The sequence below is a fragment of the Lissotriton helveticus genome, chromosome 6 (assembly GCF_964261635.1).
Source record: "Lissotriton helveticus chromosome 6, aLisHel1.1, whole genome shotgun sequence".
Classification (NCBI taxonomy): domain Eukaryota; kingdom Metazoa; phylum Chordata; class Amphibia; order Caudata; family Salamandridae; genus Lissotriton; species Lissotriton helveticus.
In genome coordinates this window covers 91,245,318-91,269,588 of record NC_136067.1, presented here as the reverse complement: position 1 = coordinate 91,269,588, position 24,271 = coordinate 91,245,318, and the positions used below count along the sequence as shown (strand labels likewise).

At 43.2% G+C, this 24,271-nt stretch overlaps 1 protein-coding gene across 4 annotated transcripts in view; it reads left to right on the top strand.

Moving 5' to 3' along the window:
* Positions 1 to 24,271, top strand: part of LOC144762270 (ATP-binding cassette sub-family C member 10-like) — a 1,124,497-nt gene that overhangs the window by 1,036,784 nt on the left and 63,442 nt on the right. For all 4 annotated transcript variants that reach the window (XM_078647414.1, XM_078647412.1, XM_078647413.1 and 1 more), the window contains one exon: positions 15,918 to 16,171. In XM_078647414.1, the coding sequence (XP_078503540.1) occupies positions 15,918 to 16,171 (254 nt within the window). The remainder of the gene's footprint in view (positions 1 to 15,917; positions 16,172 to 24,271) is intronic.

The following is a 24,271-nucleotide window of genomic DNA, read 5'->3' as shown; positions in this document are numbered from 1 at the left end:
AGTGTTCAGTAGCACCTGGGAAGAACACTTGCGACACCTCTGGGAAGTGTTGATGGCACTGCGCAAGGCAGGCCTCACGATCAAGGCAAGCAAGTGTCAGATCGGGCAGCGTTCAGTGGTGTACTTGGGACACCAAGTGGGGAGTGGCAAGGTGGCACCCCTGCAACCCAAGATTGAAACCATCCTGGCTTGGGAACCCCCCAAGACCCAAACTGCAGTGAGAGCCTTCCTGGGTCTCACAGGGTACTACAGGAGGTTTGTCAAGGGGTATGGCAGCATTGTTGACCCCTTGACAGAGCTGTCTTCTAAGAAGCAGCCCAGGAATGTGATCTGGACTGACACCTGTCACAAAGCTTTTGACAACCTGAAGACTGCCCGTGCTCCTGGCCCGTGACTTCTCCAAGGAATTCCTAGTGCAGACAGACGCTTCAGAGCATGTTGTAGGTTCTGTTCTCTCACAGATGACTGAGGAGGGCTGGGACCAACCTGTAGCCTTCATCAGTAGGAGGTTACTTCCACGGGAACAGAGATGGAGTGCAATTAAGCGAGAAGCTTTTGCTGTGGTCTGGGCACTAAAGAAGCTAAGACCGTACTTGTTTGGGTCTCACTTCCGGGTTCAGACAGACCACAGGCCCCTCAGATGGTTGATGCAGATGTGGGGTGAGAACCCAAAGCTGTTGAGGTGGTCCATTTCCCCACAGGATATGGACTTCACGGTGGAACACCGCCCTGGCACAGATCACGCCAATGCTGACGGTCTGTCCAGGTTTTTCCGTCTTAGTGATGAGGAACTCCCTGGAGTAGGGTAGTTCTCCCCACATTTCAGCTGGAGGTGACACATGCTAGACCTGGCACCTTGGCGTGAGTCTCCCTTCCACTTTTTGCTGATGTGCCTCGCATGTTTTGCTGGTGTTCGTGGCTCAGGGCACTGCACCACGGCCAATCCGTGCCGCAGTGCAAGTGCTCCCAATGTAAACTGTACCTATAATTGATTTCCATGATTGGCTCATTGGATTTACTGTCAGTCCCCAGTAAAGTGCACCAGGAGTGCCAGGGCTTGTAAATACCAATACTGCTAGTGGGCCTGCAGCACTGGTTGTGCCACCCACAGAAGCAGCCTTTTAAAATGTGTCTAGGGTCTGCCATTGCAGAACCTGCTTGCAGTCTGGTACTGTCATGCTGGCTGCGCAAGTACACCTACTTGCCAGTCCCTAAACCTTCCCTTAACTTCATATTAGTCACCCCTATGGTAGGCCCAAGGGCAGGGTGCATTGTAGCATAAGGTAGGACATGCCCTGATGTGTGTGGCATGTCCTAATAGTGAATTACAGCCATTTTAGTTTTTTCACTATTGGTAAGGCTACCTACCCTCCATAGGCCAGAATGGGCTGCTGGAATTATTACACTATATAATCCCAACAGACTCAGGGGGCATGGTAGAAAGTCAAGTTTAGTATGCCTGAACTCAGAATAATAAAATACTTATTTTAGTAAAGTTTATTTTAATATCCTGTGTTTGCGAATGCTACTTTTAGAAAGTTAGCATTTGCTTGCCTAACCATTTCAGCCCGCCTCTGCCAGAATGTGTATCTGCTGTCTGGGTTTTGTGAGTGACAGGACTGGGTATGACAGGTGGTGAATGGAGGGATCACACCAGAGTGGGTGGTGGGAGTGCCCCTTGACTCTGAATAGGGCTGTGCTCTGCCACCACAATGCTGGCTCCGCCCCCTGGGGAGCAACTGATGACTCTGCCCGCACCTAGCACCGGAAGAGGGAGGACTGTCAACAGAGTGCTCCTGACTGAACTTGTCATCACAATGCCTGCTACACCTCTTGCGGAGTGTCTGCTGTCCTTGCCCCAGACACTGAAAGAAGAAGCCAGGGGCTGCACAACAAAGTGCTCCAGAGCTGAATTAGACTATGCAAAGGCCCCCCTTGCCTGGGAAGACAAAATAAACTGGGTATAAGAAGAGGAGCTCTGCTCCTAACAAACTAGATCCTGCTGGTGAACAAAGACACCTCTGCCTGAGGAGAAGGAACCAAGGAAGCTGAAGGAGAAAGACTGTCCCTATCCTGGGGGACTGGCCTGCAGTGGGAACCTTGCTGCCAAAGGAGAGGAAGAAATCCTGAAAGACTGCATTGATTGAAACGTCATAAGAAAGCCTAATTTTGCATTGATTGAAACGTCATAAGAAAGCCTCATTTTGCATTGATTGAAACGTCATAAGAAAGCCTCAATTTGCATTAATTGAAAAGTTCTTCATGGTGTAAAGACACTTACAACAAGAAAGCCTATATCCTTAATCTAAAGAAAGTATTGTGTGCATCCAAATCGAATGGTATTTATGGTCTTGTGATAATCCTGCAACTCTACTATTTTTATATAAAGTACCAGTATTTTTATACAAGCTACAGCCTGGTGTCCATTTGTGGTGGGTCATTAATTTTACTCTGTATGATCATAAATGCTTAACTGACTTTGCGCCCTGAGGATTAGCCTTGACTGCTCGCGCCACGCAACCTAAAGGGTGAGCAGGGGTTATTCTTAAGGGGTAGTTCCCTTGCCCTGACTGGAGGAGAGGGTCCCTGTTTGTCACAAGTGTATACCTGTGCCAACCAGAGACCCCCAAATCAAACATTACCCGACTAGGGTCTCGAACCCTTAGCCCTATTTCTCATATCTATCCTGCTGCACACCTTCTGCTAAACGTGATTGCGACATGTAAAGGTCTTGTCAATTTAGTCATAGGAGCGATTTCTAACACAAGGAACCACATATTCTGTAAGCTATCAGCGTGCATCTTGACTCGTTTTATTGTGCTGGATGGGTTTGCATAGTTATTCAGTCAATATTTCACTCTCTACTAACCTTCTTAAAAATTAGTGTTAAGTCTACTTATTACTACCTTTTTTTTTTGTTACCCAGTTTGGCTCTTTGTAATTTTAATCTTTAATAAAAGGATAAAAAGTGTTCTTTGTCTGGGTTCTCGAACCCTTAACCAAAATATTATTTTCTGCCTTTCTGCACTTCTTATGCTTCCGAGGAGTTTGACATGTATAAGTCCTATTACAGGTTGATTAGGCATAAGAACGATTTCTTCCACAAGGAACCTCATGCTCTATGAGCTGTCTATATGTATTTTAACCTGTGCCAGATATGTTTGCATGTTAATTCAGTTAATATTTTGCCCCCACTGTCCTAGGCAGTATTTAAGTTAGATCTTATAATTTTCCATCTTATGGTCTGATTTCCAAAGAAGTATTTTTGTCCCACTCTGTGATTTGATTAATACTTTTTTAATGATTTCTTTTCTAAGACAATTCCTTATTTCAACAGTTTCTTATCTTCCTCTTATTATATATTAATTGGGAGAGACTCTGCACATCATCCAATCAGACTTGTATATAAACTTTAGTATTTTGGTTTAACCTCTTAAATTATTCAAGTTTGTTAGTTAGATAGTCATACATAGTTCTATCTTGTGAAACGAGGTATACCGTAAATAGAACACTGATCTTCCAATCCATAGATCACATTGTCTGGTGTGTACCTTAGGCAGACCACCCATCTTCATTGTTTTTTTTCGTATAAGTGATCTGGTTCCTATATTACCGTATAGAGTTCCCTATCCACATTTAATCCAAATTCTACTGTGTTGTGGTAAATAAATAATTAATTACCGGTTCTATTTTTCAGGATACTCATATAAACAGATAGCTCAATAAATAAGAGTCAAGATTCGAGGTAGTTGGAGTTGACAGGCTTTAATCAGGCATAAAGGACAGGAACAGGACAGCCTGCACGGGAATAGGATGGCAGGGCCCGACAGCTGTCGGGCAGGATCTGGGAATTGGCTAGCAAACTTTAATATCCGTGCACAATATATATATCAAAATAATTGCATTACATTCAATACGGTAGGCGTAGCAGTAGGCGGGGTTTGTAGCAGTCGTGAAAGATAAGGGCAAAACTGATGCAACAAGAAGGCGTGTACAGGGCGTATACATAGACATGTGATGTAAACGTAACAGAATATGTCATAAAAGGGGCGGAAACATGGAGGGGGCTACCTGAGCAGCTGGGACCTCTAACCTAGTGGTGCGCGCAAATGGGCAATGACGTGTTACCAGGGAGAACTGGGGGGCTATGACTTCTGCGCTAGAAGAGGAGACTAAAGTCTGGAGTGTCAGAGCGACATGTACCCAGGCATATCTAGTATCTGTTGTTTAGAGTACATGTTGATAGAATCCAAAAGTTATCAGGGCAAAGGCTACTAGACATTAAGACTGGTGCATACATTATTCTATATGTAGTGCGTGTGCGAGGAATATTCTATGAATATTAATACAGTATTTCTCTTACATGGAGACATAAAGGCTAGACTATGACGGAAACTATTGATGCGATTCAGTAGCTTAGGAATGCAGAGAAGGAGGGATGGACTGATAACTAGAAACATAACATATTCTTGGCAGACTGGGAGGCAGAGCCAGGCCGAGCCGGGCACTGCGTGGCAAGAAGTAAGCGAAGGGTCAGGGATATAGGTGGGGGCTGTATCGCTCCTCGGAGAGTGTTCAGGAGACAGGAGCTGAATCTGAGTCCGGGCCCTTTTGAGGCCTAGAAACGGGGATAATTCAATGAATTAACATGCACACTGTAAAATGTGGCAACGTAGGTTTACATGGGCCTAATATTCGTTGCTTTCACGAAGACTGGAAACTGGCATACTAGAGATGGACACAACTGTAATTGCGTCTTTAATCGATCAGAAGGGAATACATGCATATCGATCATACACATATAACATAAGATGGGGAACACGTAGGCACATACAACATGGCAAAATTTACTTTTCCACATTCCCTCCTTGTGCCCTACGTTTCCCTCAGGAAACATCTATATTCATGATACCATCTATCATTTCATATAGCATCATCTGTTCGTCTCGAATTGTCTTGGAACGGGACTTAGGACTAGGAATACAAGAGGTAGCACAAATGCCGCAAATCGCAGGGCCACATTGTATACAGAGGCAGCAACTGAATATGATCATTACTGCAATACCTAGAAATGACAATACTTTCCATCCCCAGGCAGATATGATACTCCAGAGCCAACCGGACCATGTCCAGGTGCCTGGATTCTGGTGTAACTGATGGGCAATTTTGTGAAGTCTGGTTATAGCTGAATAAACAGACGGCGCGTTATTAGGAATGAAAATGCAACAACTAGATCCGATGACTCTACATGCTCCTCCTCTATCGGCCAGTATGACGTCAAGAACGAGACGATTTTGGAGCACGACAAATCTCATAGCAGATTGCTCTTCGGTTAAGTTACCTAGAGCAGAAGTAGTCTCATTCACTACTGCTTCAAGGGTTCTGGTTAGTCTACGTATTAGCTTACTATTCTGGACAGGTCCTATAAAGAAGAAGAAACCTTTATTGAAGTCTTGATACTGTTCTAGAGTAGTTTCAGTTTGATCGACAATTGGGGACTCAATCTCCCTTCTATGTCTGACGTGTACTAGATGTGTGTTTCTGTGATAATCAGATGGGGCTAGAAAAACTGGTGGCAGTAGGAAGGCAATGTAACATGTTCCATCCCAATCGAGGGGCAGACGAACATATGCGGTCTGACCACAAACAAAATAAGAATGAAGTGAAGCTTTGAAAATAGATTTCCCACTGTCACTATACTCGACAATAGTAGTACAATCACTATGTCCTACATGTGTGGAACCATTCTTTCTGACACATAATTCGCCTTTGACTGGTAGTACTGAAATAGCAGGCAAGTCTGGAGTAGTATCAGACTGAACATTCAGGACCATAAAATTCGAAGAATAATTACCTAAATCATATACTTCATTTTCTAGCTCTAACCCTGTTCTATGGGAGAGACCTTGCTTGTCTGGGAAACATGTTCTATTCAGAAGGGACATATCATTGGAGGATGACGTTAACGTGGACCATGCTCCACACGAACCATTATGTGAAAACGGATAAGGAAAAAGTGGCAGAACTCCCTTCGGTGTCTGGAAAGGGGGGAGTCGACCACACACCCAACAATTAGTAGCATTGCTGGTCTGGTGTGAATAGTGTAACATTCTTATAAATGTATTATTACGCATAGCAAGACGATAGGATAACTCGTGAGGAGGCAGATCACTAAATGTGTGCTCTACTGTAGCATTAGAAAACGTGTTTACATGTGAACTTGGAAAACATAAATGTAATGCATAACTTGTGCAGGTAACCATCAAACTTAGAAACAATATAAAACTCAGAAAAATGATACATCTTATAGAGTTTTGACTAACTCTCTCACTATGGGGGTCTATCTCATACATGTCAGAAACCTGTCTAACCGTTTCACCCGAGAGGGACTTAGACAATTAAACTGGCTGACTTATTTTACTAGACCGGAGCTTTAACTTATACTCCTGTTGCGGAGTTTTCTCTAACAGAGTAACTTTCAGTTCAGGATTCAGATTAGGGTCTGGTTTCAGGCAGTCTTTAGAATTGGAAAAGTTCTTTAAAAATGTTTTTTCTCGAACTCCATGGAACTTCTTTATATGGCTCAGATGGACCCACCCCTTGCGGCCCTCCAACTTCACGGCCGTGCGGGTGGTCAGGAGGACAAGTCGCGGCTCTTTCCAACGAGGCTCCAGCGGACTTGAACGATCAAAGTTCCTTACAAGGACGAGGTCGCCTGGAATGACTTCATGCGGTTTCACCTCGGTGTTGTCTGGAAATGCGGCGGCAACCTGTGAACGACAAGAGTGTAGGGCAGACATCAAGGAAGCTAGGTAATCTGTCAGCATATTACTGGAAACATCTGTAATACTGCGGGGTCTAGGTGTACCCCACATGTTTGGGGGGCGGCCGAATACGACCTCGTAAGGGGACAGACCTGATCTGGAATGTGCAACCATCCTCATGAAAAATAAAGCAACTGGCAGGGCAACTAGCCAGTCTACACCTTTCTCTTTACATGTCTTAGCAATACGGATTTTCAGGGTCTGATTATGTCTCTCTACGAGACCGGCTGCTTCAGGATGGCGTACACAATGGAACTTCCACTGGTACCCTAACAAGAGGGAAACATGTCTCATAAGCTCAGATGAGAATGGTTGGCCGTTATCAGAATACACGACCCTAGGGAGTCCATAACGGGGAAAGAATTCACGAACCAACTGCCTGGCAGTGGTCGCTGCTGTATAATCTGGAACTGGATATGCTTCTGTCCACCTGGACAAAGCGCATACAACTACGAGGACATACTTGAAACCTCGACATCGCTCCATCTGAATGTAATCCATCTGGAGGACTTCAAAAGGGTGGTCAGGGGGTTGGAATCCACCTTGTTCCACCGGGACACTTTTACCTGGATTGAATTGACAACATATCATACAGGTACGGACTTTCTGCTTGGCTGCAGCTCGTGAGTGCTTGTTGAACCAAAGGTTCTGTATACTATCTAACATGGCTTTTTCTCCTAGATGTGCTGGACTATGTGCGGTATTGATAATGACTTGAACCATAGAGTCGGGGAGAAACCATGTGGCTTTTCCCTTCGTCAACCATCCTTGATCTGTCTGGACCCCTCCTTGTTCGGACCATTTCTTGATTTCCTCGGGAGTAGCATGTAACTGTATGTCTATGACATCTTGTGTAGGGTCCTTAACTGTCATACAAGTAGTCGGATCTGAAGTGAGTGTCTGTGTCGTGTTAACTGGAATGTCTGGAGTCTGAGCTGTAAGCTTGGCTGTTCGATCTGCTAGATCGTTACCTTGGGAAATGATATCAGTAACTTTCGTATGTGCCTTGCACTTCATGATAGCGATAGCTGTCGGTAAATGTATTGCATCTAACAGAGCTTGAATGAGGAGACCATGCTGAATCTTGGTTCCATGAGAAGTCATGAAACCTCTCTCCTGCCAGAGCACTCCGAAGTCGTGTACAACTCCGAATGCGTAACGTGAATCTGTGTATATGTTTACTTTCAGGTTCTTGGCACGTATGCAGGCTTGGGTCAGAGCGACTAGCTCTGCTGCTTGAGCAGACAGGGTGTCAATACGATGTGTTTCTATAACTTCGGTTTCAGTAGTCACTGCATACGCGGCTACTAGTTCTCCTGTACTTGTTCTCATACATGAACCATCCACATAAAGTGTCAGGTCGGGATTAGGTAATGCAATGTCTGTCAGGTCTTGTCTTGGCTTAGTCATAGTGTTAACAACTTCCACACAGTCATGTGTGGTAGGATTTGAAGTAACTGACGGTAACAGTGTAGCAGGATTTAGAACGTTGCAGCGTCTGATTTCTACGTGTGGCTGGAACAGTGTCAGTTCATAACCTGTTAAACGTGCAATTGTCAAGTGCTGAGTCTGTGTTCGGTTCAAAAGAACTTCCACGGAATGTGGAACTTGTACTGTCAGGGAATGTCCTAACACTATGGAATCACTTTGTCTGATTGCTAGAGCTGTGGCTGCAACTGACTTGAGGCACGCAGGCAGAGCCTGGGCTACTGGATCTAATGTGCTCGAAAAATAAGCACAAGGCTTGTACTGTCCTGCTTGATCTTGTGTGAGAACAGATAATGCAGTACCATCACGTTCTGTGACAAAAAGTGTAAAAGGCTTACTGTAGTTCGGTGTAGCTAGAACAGGTGCTTGGCATAAGGCTTTCTTTAATTCATTAAAACTAAGTGTATGTTCAGATGTCCAAGGGAGGACAGTCGATACGGCTGCCTCCCGTGTCGTTAACTGTATCAGTGGCTTGGCTAGAAATGCATACTGAGGAATCCATTGTCTGCAATAAGAAGTGAGGCCAATAAAAGCTCGTACCTCCTTCTGTGTCTTGGGCTGTGGAAGATTCGCTATCAACTGGATACGGTCTGGTGTCAACTGCCTACCCCACTTGGACAGTAAGTGGCCTAAGTAGATCACTTGCTGGACACAGAACTGGAGCTTCGAAGGGGACACCTTGTGCCCCTGCTCGGCTAGGAAATACAGAACTGTAAGTGACGCACGCTCGCAGTCACGTTCAGAACGGGCTGTGATCAGTAGATCATCGACATACTGGAGCAGGGCAGTGTCAGTTGGCATGCGAATATTGTCTAGTTGTCTCTTAAGTGCTTGACTGTAAATACTAGGACTTTCTGTGAAACCTTGAGGAGCTCGTGTGAATTTATAGCTCCTTCCATTTAAACAAAAACCAAAAAGGTACTGGCTGTCTGGATGAATGGGGACACTGAAAAATGCATTCTTGAGGTCGATGACAGTGAAAAATGTAGCTTCAGAATCAATGGCTGTTAATAGGGAAGAAATATCTGGGACTACTGGGTACTGGGGTATGATACATTTGTTAAGCTCTCGAAGGTCAATCACTAATCGATATACTGGAGGTGCATTTGGATCAGTACGTTTCATGACTGGAATGATAGGAGAATTACATACATTGGAGTCAGTTTCTACAACCACTCCTTGAGCAATGAGCTCGTTAATAATTTTGGATAAGGCTGCTACAGCCTCAGGTGGCAATCTGTACTGTCTGATTCGTGGCAAAACTATACCTTGCTTGAGAGTCACACGATGGGGTGTGATGTGCATAAAACCTACATCAGTTGGACCTTGCGCCCATAGATGCTGCGGAACATTTAGTAACCTTGGATCAAAATCGCGTAATACATAGTGACCTTTGAAGTCACGCAAAAACAATCGGACTCCTTCTGGGGAACAGCAAATAACTGCACCTAATTCTTTCAATGTTTTAATGCCTAACAAATTTTCTGGACACGACTTCGTAAGTAACAAATCAGTAGTTCGGGACAATGGACCAACTTCTAGGGAAACTGGTTTTGAAATCTCGTTAACAATAGGCTTTCCTGAAAATCCAAGGGAAACATTTTTAGAGCCTGAGAGTGGAGCCCCTGGAACCTCGTCATGACTGATAGTAGTCCTACTTGCCCCTGTATCAATCAGAAACTTTCTGTCTTTCCCTAATACTTGACTGTGTACATAGGGACCCTCTTGATCTACAGGTATCTCGATGAGAGGCAAGCCTACCTCCCTCTCTAGGCTAGGCTGTTTCATGAATACTGTTGATACTCTGGATACTCTGACTGAGCATACTGGTACATTTGCTGCGTAACGTGCTGTGTTGCAGCGATAGGCTGCGATGCTGGAACTGTCTGTTGTGCATTCTGTGGTGACTGTGAAGTCTGTGAAACTTGTTCTTGTCTAGGCGGACGTGGTCTTTCTTTAGTTTTACCAGTGGCTATGTTGTGTTTCAGAACTGCACACTCGTTTATAAAATGACCTGGCTGTTTACAATAATTGCAAGTCCCTTTAACGGGAGCTGCAGGATGACTGGCTTGATTCGGACCCCTCTTCTGACTGTCTTGTGGAACAGATTGTGCAACTAATACTTTCATTTTCGTATCTTTCATACGTCTCCTTTCATGTTCTTGCTCTTCCCTGATTCTGTTCTGGTGATACTGGAGCATCTGGAGCATTTGTGACGGGGTATTAGCTTGCCAGGTACTTTCGACTTTCAAAACTCAATTTTTAACTTGTGGACTTGAATTCTCGACTAGTTTGGTAACAAAAAGATGAGGGTACGACTCGCTACTTGTCTTCAAACCACTGTTAATAATAAAACATTTTTCAAATCTAGAATAAAAATCACTAGTGTCTTCATCCTGTTTCTGTTTGCATGCTGAGATTGCATCCCAATCTTCCTTTTTCGTGGCTAGTAACCTTGGCAAAACTTGTATCAATAACTCGGGCAATTCTTTACATTTGTCCCCAAGACCGGTACCTGGTACTCGTATTTTATCTTCAGCCTCTAGAGCTGTCCAATCAATCTTTTTCTCTCCCACTTCCCATTCTTTTTCCTTGAGTTTTTCATATACCCCTGCGGGCAGCAGGACCTTTAGCATTTTAATAATATCTGGATACGTGTATTCTCCCATTCTGAGCATGTCTTTTAATTCTCGATGGAACCCTGCTGGATCTTTGTCGTGACAAGGAATTAATTTCTTCATCTCTAAGAGTTCCATCTTTGTGATAGGGGTGTAAACAAATACTCGTTGCATTTCACCACCCTCTGTCCTAACTGCGTGTACTTCTCGTAACGGATGCTGTCTATCTATGTAAAATGATTTACTTTCTGGGGGTGAGACATGAACAAAATGCGGATTCAGAAACGTTCGATATTTGTGGCGCTGTTCTAGAATGATACTAATTAAATCGGTACCTAAACCTTTCCATCTATACTGGAGTAACTCGTTCAGAACATCATGTAACGGACCTGGATCAGAATGTTGTCCCTCATACAGCGTAATGAGATGCTGGATCATATACATACCCACCAGTCGCTGCTCGGCTGGGGGCAGTTTCAGAAACATTTGTGCCACTATTTCGTCTGGAAAAGTGGTAGAATCAGTAGCCCATCGGACTGCTGATCGGGCTAGTTCTTGTTCATGCATGGTACTAAGTTCACTATAACCGATACGTGATTTCAGAATGTGATCGGTAGCTTGAAATACTTGCTCTAGAGAACCTTGTTCTGGTGCTGGAAGAGGAAAAACTTTCTTGTGTTCTGGACGTGAATGTCGGTCGGGAAGTCTAGATTTACCTACATACGCTATTCTGGCGGTATTCTCGTCTTCTACCTCTTCCGTAGAAGAGTTGTCTTCTTTCTCGCTTACTTGTGCTGCTTTTCGTTTCTCGTGTAACTTTATTATTTCCCTACGGATCTTCTTATACATACTATCTATACAGTTCTGTGTCTTGTGTCTTCCCTCGGCTATATGGTCACTCCACCTGGTCAGGACTTTCATTTCTTCCGGATCTTTATCCGGATAATCTTGTTCTCTTATTAAACAATTAATTAGAAATTTTAAAAGCATGAGCTGGATCTCGACTTTTCTTTGAGCCATGGCTTCGCCAATACTTCCTGGATCTACTCCTGTACGGATGAAACGATATATTCTGTCTAGATATTCTTTCATATTCGGTAGGGTGTCCAAATATTCGGTCACCCGTCTTACACGCAATGAATATATGACCATACCATCATCGCCTGGGACTGGATCATAACGGCATTCTGTAAGAGCTCGTTTGATATCTGCAACGGACTGATGTTTGGGCGTACGCTGTAACGCACGTTCATGTAACTCGACTAACGTTACACGTTTGTGTGGCGGCGGGGTACCAGGAGGACCTCCCCCCACAGCTCCTAAACTAGAATCGTCAACTGATACTCTTCGTGCTGGCAGAGTGACCGATGTAGCGGGAACTTGTACTATGGGCTGGACCGGGGGTACCGTAACAGGTGCTGTAACAGGTGCCCCGGTGGCTGGAGGAACAGAAATTACATTATTTACAGGAGCTGGCGGAACAGGATTTGCATATTCTGGGACTGTGTCGTCCAAATAGGACGAGAGAAAAATATCAGCTGCGGTCGGTTTGTGACGTAGCTTAATCGGAACTAATGGCGGCGGAAAATTACATGGTGCTTCCGGGGTTGCTTTTGGCAAGCCCTCGGCAAGAAGAGGATACATACCCTTAATAAGGGCATTTCCCTGTCTGTCTGACTGTTCGGCTTTAACTCGTTCACCTATTTCGATTAATTCCCTTTCTTGGGCTCTTTCTGAGGATTCTCTACTTAATTCTGACTTTCTGATTTCTTTTTCGGTTCTTTTATGAGATTCTTTGCTCCATAACTCGATGGCATCTTTCTGGGACTGTCTGGCTTTCTTTTTCCATAATGCTTCTTCTACTCGCATGATGCACTCGGCATCCCACGTACCTGATACGGGCCATCTATACTTTTCTTCTAATTCTTTGGTGTACTCCACCCATAAGTCTAGATATAATATGGCACTTATGCCATGCTTATGATACATAAAATGACCTGGACTGTCCCTAGGCGGGACAGGAACTGCTTCTTCGAGCAGACCTTTTCTGGTTTTTAACTGACGTAACTTCGTGAACAGAGGCATAACTTAGACTGGAGTCTGGACACAATACAATACACGATAAACACAATAATGACTTTAAGAAAACAAATCACTCATACCACGACATTGAAGACACATGAAATAACATTTAAAATAACAGTTTGGACAGAATATTACCTGAAATACTGAAAACAGAACACATGAATTTCTCGAGAACAGAACTTACTAGAACAGAAACTTTACTAGAATGACTGGATGCACTGCTAAACAGCACGAAACTTACCGGTCCCATAAAGAGACACGTCAGGACCCGCGTCCACCTAAGTGAACACTTCGTGTTGGATTTGCGTACCCAAACCCACGGACCAGAGACAAAATTAATTGACCCTGTCTAGATACTACCCCAGCAACGGTACTCACCGGGCAGCAAGAACGGAAGGCCTCGGACTGGACTGGACTGCTACGACGACGGACGGACGAACTTCGGACTTCAGTTACAGGTGGGCCTCCGGATACCTCGGACCTTGGACTCTCGGCTTGGGCTCTGGTCGGGACTCGCCGCGTTCCTCCACCGCCTCGTCTGGACGCTGGACCGCAACCTCCGTCTCCTCCGTGGGCCTGAGGGATACTTGAAGCAGAAATATCTGCACGTGCACGGTATGGTTCCGTCACGGCTGCAGAGGATCAGGGGGCCTGCGTGGCTTCTCCGGCGCGTGGGGAAAGGGCAAGTCCCTGTTCGGGCGCCATTATGTGGTAAATAAATAATTAATTACCGGTTCTATTTTTCAGGATACTCATATAAACAGATAGCTCAATAAATAAGAGTCAAAATTCGAGGTAGTTGGAGTTGACAGGCTTTAATCAGGCATAAAGGACAGGAACAGGACAGCCTGCACGGGAATAGGATGGCAGGGCCCGACAGCTGTCGGGCAGGATCTGGGAATTGGCTAGCAAACTTTAATATCCGTGCACAATATATATATGAAAATAATTGCATTACATTCAATACGGTAGGCGTAGCAGTAGGCGGGGTTTGTAGCAGTCGTGAAAGATAAGGGCAAAACTGATGCAACAAGAAGGCGTGTACAGGGCGTATACATAGACATGTGATGTAAACGTAACAGAATATGTCATAAAAGGGGCGGAAACATGGAGGGGGCTACCTGAGCAGCTGGGACCTCTAACCTAGTGGTGCGCGCAAATGGGCAATGACGTGTTACCAGGGAGAACTGGGGGGCTATGACTTCTGCGCTAGAAGAGGAGACTAAAGTCTGGAGTGTCAGAGCGACATGTACCCAGGCATATCTAGTATCTGTTGTTTAGAGTACATGTTGATAGAATCCAAAAGTTATCAGGGCAAAGGCTACTAGACATTAAGACTGGTGCATACATTATTCTATATGTAGTGCGTGTGCGAGGAATATTATATGAATATTAATACAGTATTTCTCTTACATGGAGACATAAAGGCTAGACTATGACGGAAACTATTGATGCGATTCAGTAGCTTAGGAATGCAGAGAAGGAGGGATGGACTGATAACTAGAAACATAACATATTCTTGGCAGACTGGGAGGCAGAGCCAGGCCGAGCCGGGCACTGCGTGGCAAGAAGTAAGCGAAGGGTCAGGGATATAGGTGGGGGCTGTATCGCTCCTCGGAGAGTGTTCAGGAGACAGGAGCTGAATCTGAGTCCGGGCCCTTTTGAGGCCTAGAAACGGGGATAATTCAATGAATTAACGTGCACACTGTAAAATGTGGCAACGTAGGTTTACATGGGCCTAATATTCGTTGCTTTCACGAAGACTGGAAACTGGCATACTAGAGATGGACACAACTGTAATTGCGTCTTTAATCGATCAGAAGGGAATACATGCATATCGATCATACGCATATAACATAAGATGGGGAACACGTAGGCACATACAACATGGCAAAATTTACTTTTCCACAGTGTGCAATATATTAATCCAAAAGGTTTACCTTATGCGTATCCTTTTCTCCAAATCTACACTTTTTCCGTCTAGTGTGACATGTTCAATCTCCATATAACAATTCCTCCTATTTCTGGCAACTTACGATTGCCACAAAAACATATGCTCATGGGATATTTCATGTCCCAATTTTTTATCGCATGTAAATGTTCCTTCCATCTGATCTTAAGTTTTTGCTCTGTGAATATACACTCTTGTGTGTTCTCCGTCTTCTTTCCTGTCCCTTGACCTTCCTTCCTTTTGTATCTATGCAAGTGGCCCTGCTGCGTGCAGCTGTTCTGGAATGTCCATGGGGGTATGGTGAGGGAGGAACTGTTTTTACGGTACTGCACTGAAGTTACCTTGAGTCCTTGTTAGTACACTACCTAAAAGAAAAACAATGCAAAAAAAAATTATTCAGTATGTATAATCTTGTAACAAAATTGAGAGTTCTTAACATGGCCACCAAGCCGCAAGAAGAGGCTGAAGCTTGTTACACAGGTATGTGTATATTGTTGTCTTGGTCTGTCTCTGGAAGATTGGATTGACAATGGGAAATGTCGTTTTTGTTCTCAAAGCACCATGGACAGTGTAGTTCTTTGACTTTCAGTTTAAACATTTTTATTAAAGCTTTAATATGGCTGCTGTTAAAATGAAACAAGGACGCAAATGCATAATCCTCACCTCAGTATTCTTAATAGCATTGGAAATTCCTGTTCCTGGGTGCTAGAAAATTCATATTCACCAGTTCTGCTAAAACATAGCGGGACGGCGAAGGTCCATCTAATTTGGCCGCATAGAGGTCTGGGTTCTTGAAAATTTTTCAAGGGCTGGATTACTGAAATACCATCAAAAACTTTGTAAAACACACTTTTTAGAATAACTGATGTTCAATAAAGAAACTGGAAATTAATTTGAATGTGTATAATGATGACTCTGACCAAATTACATGCTGTCTTTTGATCGTGACAGGATGCTTCCAGTTGGCCAACTCTGGGGCAGGTGAAATTCCAGAATGCATTTTTATCATATCGTACAGGACTTCCTAATGCTCTGGATGGAGTGGACTTCACTATTTCCCCAAGAGAGAAGGTGGGCATTGTGGGAAGGACTGGATCAGGCAAGTCAACAATCTTCATGGCCCTTTTCCGTATGATGGAGTTGCATAAAGGGCAGATCCATATCGACAATATCAATACCCGTTTGGTTGGACTGGAGATGCTGAGGTACGATAGTCTGAAAAACGTTGAATTACACAGTTGTGCAACACAAGTATTTTTACCTACTGCAAACTCATAGATTTCTAGAAAACAAAATCCAATTAATCAATTTGTACATATTATGTTGTGTTGGAGTTATTTTATGGTGTAAATCTAGATACTGCAGCAACATACCTACAGGGATCTTGTCTGTGAATGGGTATCACCCATGCATTATTTGTACCAAAATGGTCAGTCAGAAGGGATTAACCACTGAGACCTGTTCTGATTGGCTGATGGCAGCCAGTCTAATCAGAACCGCTGAAACAGAAAGTTGTTTAAGCTGTTCTCATCTGCTGCCATTATTCGCTCGAAAAAGGACCTTGTGGTTATAACCTTCTCATTAGATGATGGCAACTTGTTCACAACAAACGTTGGCAGGACCATAACTATCTCCCCAGACTGTTTTACTGGAAGAAGAGGTGCAGACTAGCCCGAAATAAGTAGTTTTGTCAACATTTTATAGAAACAACACTCCCTGTTTGCATGAAAAGGGTGCAGCAGAGACCACAGACCACTCACAAGATCGCTCTCCCCCAAATGAAGAACCAACACATCTGGGCATCTACCGCTCTAACATGTCATTCAAACACTGCAACAATTCACACCAACACATAACCCCTTTTCCCTGCCAAGTAATGGGAAACAAATGCTCACTAAAACCCAAATTCACGTCAAAACCCCTCTGTGTAGCTTGTTTCTCAGCCCACTTGATGAAAGAGGGGCCACCACCCGAATGGCCACATCCGCCGCTTCAGTCGCAGCGCTAACGCGGAAGGAATGAGTGCCATAATCAGCTTTTGGAACCCCCAATGCCGCAAGCAATTTGACCTGGCGACATTAGAAAGTGCAACACCACGTTCCACCCCTGCTCTCTCTGATCAGTTTTAGAGTTATGAAGCCATATCTCCAACCTGCCCTCCCTTCTTGTGATGTCCTCCCACAGTACCCTATCCCGGCCTCTGCCACCCAGCAATTCAAACACGCAGACCGCACCAAAAAACATCCAGAACATGAGTGGAGAAAACAGGTATGTCTCCATCGAACCCCCGCACACTGCCAGCAGCAGCCGCAGAACCTTGCAAAACAATTGCCACATTAACGGCTTCCCCAAGCGCCCCTGCTCTTGTACCCAACCCTCGAACATCCTTTAACCCAGTCCACCTCCAGACAGGGCATACAACAATTTCCCCATAAAAGTGATCCCTACAAGTTTTCCTGCAATGGTAACGCGCACTACAAGCTACTCTTGGTTAGGTCCATGATAAATTGAATCACATCCTCAGCCGGAAACAAACTCTCCACCCTGTGCTGTGCCCCATGCCTAACCGTAAGAGCTCTGTGTCGTCTCTGCAAGGGATCCTACCACCAGTTGCATCATCCTGTGTTTCCTATCGACCACAGTTCCTCCGGCATGGGCATCTTGTATCTGTCCGCGTCACTTGCCATACCATGGAATCTCCCTCACTGTGAACAAGTCAAAGCATCCGCAATGTCATTCTCCACCCCAGCAGATACCGCACTTTGAAAGAGATATCATGCCGCAAGTAGCCCAACACTAAAACCCGCATCAACTTCAACACCTGTGCATCCCTGGCAGACTGTCTATTCACGACTTGCACCACTGACAAGTTGTCAACCCGGAATAGAGTCATCCAATGTTCTAGTTCCGCTCCCCACAATTTGACCGCCACCGCGCGATGGAACAGTTCTAAAAACATATTGCTCCTGCCCCCAGCTTTCCACTGTGCCAGCCAATCTTTCATATTACCTGTCTTGCCAATTAATCAAGTAGTATTTGTATAGCGTGTCTAATCACCCTGTGGGGGTATCCAGGGGCTGTGCTGCAAGGATCAGTGGAAAAGCCAGGTCTTGGGTCTCTTCCTGAAGAGGTTCAGCGAGGGTGAGGTGCGAAGGTGGAGGGGAATGGTGTTCCAGGCTTTGGCAGCGAGGTGGTAGAAGGATTGTCCTCCGAAGCGGCTGCGACAGATATGTGGTGTCAATACAAACCGAAACCCAGAACTTTCCTGTCGTCCTAAAGTAATCCCCTGAAGGACTATGGGAAAAAATACCACATCCGGAGATCTTCTTTGACCTTTGCTTGTAGTCGCACATGATGATGAGGCAGCGAGAAACCGGAGAGTGCTAGACCCAACCTCCTGCAAAATGTTCTACCTGCTCTGACCATCCGGCAAGCAAAATGTAGGTGCCCTAGCAACACCCGAATCACCCTTTAATTTCACCTAGTCCCTCAACCAGCTTGCAAACCAACAATGCCTGCATTGTCTTCTTTTTATACTGAGGCAATCTCGACTCCATCCTTTTGGAATCTATTTCAGTGCCCAGAAAGGTTAACACTGTAGCCTGTGCCCACAGTTTTCTCTATTGCCAAAGGAACCCCGAGGACACTAATGAGCACTTGAAATCTTACCAGCAGCTGCTGGCAGTCTCCTGAGCTGGGTTTCCCCACGAACCAAGAAATAATACAGATAATGTGTCACCAGCTGATGTCCAGTATGCCATGTGAACAGCCACTGTAGAAAATTAACTGAAACATTCAAACAGGGCACACAATATTGAGCAACCCATCCGCAGTGCTTTGTCCATGTACAACTACCCTTCAAATTGAATGCCCAATAACTGTTCCGTAAGAAGCTGAAAAGCTGACTTCACATCACACTTTCGCCATCAATGCTCCCGGGCCTGCTGTCACCACCAGTTACATGGCTACGTCTACCGAAGTATATGACACCAAGGCCATATCCTCCAAAATGAAATCATTCACTCACACCCACTTCTGGCCAAGACAGATGCTGTATTAATCTGAACAGACCCTGTTCGTTCTTAGGTACCACTCCAATTAGTGGCACGATCAAAGCCTCCATTGGCCTGTGGTCAAAGGGGCCTGCCATCCTGCCTTCGGAGACCCCTTTTCAAGCTTGTCCTTCACTGCCAGTTTGTGGTCTTTCACCGACACTAAATTGTCTGCCACCTCTGAACCCCAGGACCGTCATACCCCAATCAAAAACCCCATTTGAAACCAACCTGCACAAACCTCGCCTCCTCTGGCCGATTTTGTAAAAACTTAGCCAGCACTCCAACCTGTCCATTTTAATCGCAGTATGAGCCTTCTGCACCAGATACCTGTGCTGCCCTACCCCCTCTGTTGCCATAGGACTGTTGCTGCTGATGTGACCCCTGCCAACTAGAGTGTGTGTGAGAGGCTGGCCTGGTGAATCTATGACAGAATATCGAGGGTCAGAATATCGACAGACAAAATATCGACGCTGGAATATCGAAGGCAAATATATCGACACCCTATCTACAACATGGTAAGTACAAAAATATCGAAACTAAAATATCGATGTTAAAAATATCGGAATTAAAAATATCGGTTTTTTTTGTAAGATAAAACATTTAAATTAAGTAAATAATACTTATATAATTAACTTATTTAAAATATGTTATAATGTTTAAAATGAATAAATAATACATATTTAATATTAAACATTTAATTAAAAATAAACATACAATATACAATATATACTTAATTAATAATATTTTTTTTTAATTAATTAAAAAATAATAACAAATACTATAAATTACAAATACATCAACACCCATAAAATAATAACATAAATAATAATAAACAATTATATTTAATAAATAAAAACAATTAAAAATACGTTCAATATTTTAAAAATTAATTAAATACAACATTATGTAACATATTAAATACATAAATATATATAAATAATATTGGATAGCGTAAGGGTAAAAATTAATATTCAAACTCCAGAGGGTGCAACATTAGGGAAAGCGTTGGATAGCGTAAGAGTAAAAATTACTATTCCAACTCCAAAGGATTCAACAGTAGGGAAAGCGTTGGATAGTGTAGGGGGAAAAATTACTAGTCCCTCTCCAGAGAGTGCAACAGTACGGAAAGCGTTGGATAGCGAGTGGGTAAAAATTACTATTCCCACTCCAGTGAGTGCAACAGTAGGGAAAGCGTTGGATAGCATATGGGTAAAAATTACTATTCCAACTCCAGAGGGTGCAACAGTAAGAAAAGCGTTGGATAGCGTAGAAAGAAAAATTACTATTCCAACTCCAAAAGGTGCAACAGTAGGGAAAGCGTTGGATAGCGTAGGTGGAAAAATTACTATTCCAACTCCAGAGGGTGCAACAGTAGGGAAAACGTTGGATAGCGTAGGGGGAAAAATTACTATTCCCACTCCAGAGAGTGCAACAGTAGGGAAAGCGTTGGATAGCATAGGGAGAAAAATTACTATTCCCACTCCAATGAGTGCAACATTAGGGAAAGGTTTGGATAGCGTAAGGGTAAAAATAACTATTCCAACTCCAAAGGGTGCAACAGTAGGGAAAGAGTTGGATAGCGTAGGGGGAAAAATTACTATTTCCATACCAGAGAGTGCAACAGTAGGGAAAGCGTTGGATAGCGGGTGTGTAAAAATTACTATTCCCACTCCAGTGAGTGCAACAGTAGGGAAATCATTGGATATTATACGGGTAAAAATTACTATTCCAACTCCAGAGGGTGCAACAGTAGTGAAATCATTGGATATCGTAGCAGTAAAATTACTATTCCAACTCCAAAGAGTGCAACAGTAGGGAAAGAGTTGGATAGCGTAGAGGTAAAAATTACTATTCCCACTCCAGAGAGTGCAACAGTAGGGAAAGCGTTGGATAGCGGGTGGGTAAAAATTACTATTCCCACTCCAGTGAGTGCAACAGTAGGGAAAGCTTTGGATAGCATAGGTGGCAAACTTACTATTCCAACTCCAGAGGGTGCAACAGTAGGGAAAACGTTGGATAGCGTAGGGGGAAAAATTACTATTCCCACTCCAGTGAGTGCAACAGTAGGGAAAGCGTTGGATAGCGTACGGGTAAAAATTACTATTCCAACTCCAGAGGGTGCAACAGTAAGGAAAGCGTTGGATAGCGTAGGGGGGAAATTTACTATTCAAACTCCAAAGGGTGCAACAGTAGGGAAAGCGTTTAATAGCGTAGAATTTTATTTTAAAATACTTATAAATAATGTTTATATTTGAAATAATTTATAATTAATTTTTTTAATACATCAACATCAATAAAAAACTATTATTAATTAATAAAACCAATAACATTTGAATAATTAATTGACAATAAATTAACAACAAACACCAATAAATAATAATTATTAAATATTACTCACCAAATAATAAATATAAAAAATAAACTATTTATCATAAAAATAATAGATATTTTTAAATTTAAATCACAATTAAAAAACAATAAAGAAACAATATACAAAATAAAAAAAATTAAAGAAAATGTTTACCAATTCATTAATTAATGTTTGTACTGAATAAAAAACATTTACAAATTACAAATATTAATTGCCAATTAAATAAATTAATGATGTATTAAAATAATTAATTGGCATTAATATTTAATTAATACACAAATTATCCATAACAAAAAATGTATAATTAATTAAATATTTACAATTAAATTACTTCCCACCCAATACCCCTATAAACCCACAACACGCTCCAGTACTAAAACATTAGCATTTAATTTAAATTAACATTAATTACCAATTAAATAATTAATTTATCAATTAAAATAATTAATTGCCAATTAATAAGTAATTACAAAATAAATTATAAATAAAAAAAATTATTAATTACAATTAAATTACTTCCCACCCTATTCCCCTATAAACCCACTACCCGCTCCAGTACTAAAACAAAACATTTAATAAAAATTAACATTAATTACCAATTAAATAATTAATTTATCAATTAAAATAATTATTTGCCAAATAATAATTAAATAAAAAATGTATTATACATTAACATAATCATTAATTATTTACAATTAAATTACTTCCCACCCTATTCCCCTATAAACCCACAACCCGCTCCGGTACTAAAACATATAATTGACTTAAAAATAAATGTATTAATATATAAAAATAATACACATATAATATAAATTAATTTTAATATTTAACAGAAACATATAACACATACATAATAAAAAACATAAAAATAATACAAATATCGATATTAGTGACATCGAAATTAGTTACATCGATATATATGCTATCGATATTACTAACTTCGATATTAGTGACATCGAAATTAGTTACATCGATATATATGCTATCGATATTACTAACTTCGATATTACTTACCTTAGAGTCGATATTCTGTCCTACGATATTCTTGACATCGATATTCTGTACCTTCGAAATTTCAAACACGATATTTTGGTAGGTCGAAATTTAAAACTCGATATTTTGACTGTGTACCGGCCTGGTATATGCTATCCACTAATTAAAGTGGGCACCCTGCACCAGTCCAGAAAACCCTTATGATGATTTTAGAGGTCTCAGATCAACCTTTAGAAAGCTATCCAAGTGGTATCTGTGGAGAGCAGCCTTCAGACTTAGTCTTGAAGGAGGGTTAAGCAGCTTGTTTTACCAGAATGCAACCTTATAGTATTGATTAAATGAAAGGAGAATCACACAGTAGTTATAAAAATTGTATTTATTAACATAACACTATCTAGTACGACACTGTATCTTTTCCAAGAAGATAATCACAAAGCACACAATACTTAAGCACAGAAATGACAGTAAATAGCACTAATACACAGTGGGCCCCGGGGAGGGAGGGGACCAAACCATATATCAAATAAGTAGTATAAGAACCACAACTCGATTCAAGACAGTGTCGAGAGGACGTAGAATTGCTGGGACCCCAAGGAACCACCCAATGTGAGTAGGTTGGGACCCCACAAAGTGCGTGTGCAATGTTGGGAACACGACCGCGTGCTCCGTACAAGTCTAAGGGAAAGTCGCGGTTGAAGTTTTAGAGTCTTAAGGACCCTTCCCAGTGTACTTCAAAGAAACCCAGTGGAATACAGAAGGTTGGCAAGCCACCCCACAAGTGGATACTAAAGTAGCCAAGTTACCTATCCCAGGAAAGACGGGTGCATAGGGATGAAGTGGTGTCAGAAACTGGTGTCGAACCCAGTGGAGGACTTCGAAGAAGAGCTGCTGCTGGAAGGGTGAAACGTGTCAGTTGGAATCCAAACGTGGATTCTTGTTGAGGAGTGCCTGAAAGCAGAGGGGACAGAGTCTGGGTCACTTGGGAGTGACTAGGGGCTCGGTAGACGAATGCCCACTGTCGGGCGCTTCAGGTTGGTTGATGGAGTCCTTGACTCTGCAGCTGCGGGGACCATGAGACGTCGAGGACGACCAGGAGCCGGATGCGAGCTGTCCCACGAAGGATGGCGAGTGCTGGGGGGTTGCTGTCCGGCGGGAGCACCAAAAAGCCTTGGCAATGGCAACCCTCGCAGAAGGTCATAGGTGTGTACGGTTCGGAACAGCAAGGTCAAGGGGACTCACCAAAAACAGGCGAGTCAGAGTAGGCCCCAGGCAAGCAGGGGAGCTCACGGAAAGCAAAGTTGACCCTAAACTGGACTCACAGGCCTGAGGCACAGGAGTAGCGAGAGGACCTCGAGCAACTCTACAAAACAACAGGCCACAGAGCACTCGTTGCGAGGTGGGTTAAGATCTTGGCGAAGCTGCTAGAGGTTGGGACTACACAGAGCCCAATGCACTTGTTGCAGAATTACAAATGTACGCGGTGCACAGAGGTTCGGTTATTGCAGCCCCCACGAGGGATTCTGAACTCAAACTTGGTGAGAAGGCAGCTCGGACCTCAAGGGAGGTAGAAACCCACCTCTTGTGTTGCTGAAGCCTTTGAAGTCCGCAATAGCTCAGAATCAGCAGATCGGTCAGCAGTTTTGCGGTGCCTGCGACTGCAGGGGAGTGACTCCTTCACTCCAAGGGGTAGTATCTTCAGGTGTCTTGGATGCTCCACAGGGCCTACACGGATCCTGTACGGTGCACAGGCGCAGACGATGAAGCCGACTGAGAGGGAGACGAAGTCAGGCCCAAATGAAGTCCCGCGAAGTCCAGAGTGCCCAGACGGTCGAAGTTCAGTGGTTTCTCTTCAGAATCTTGTCCACAACGAATCTAGGGTCCTACAG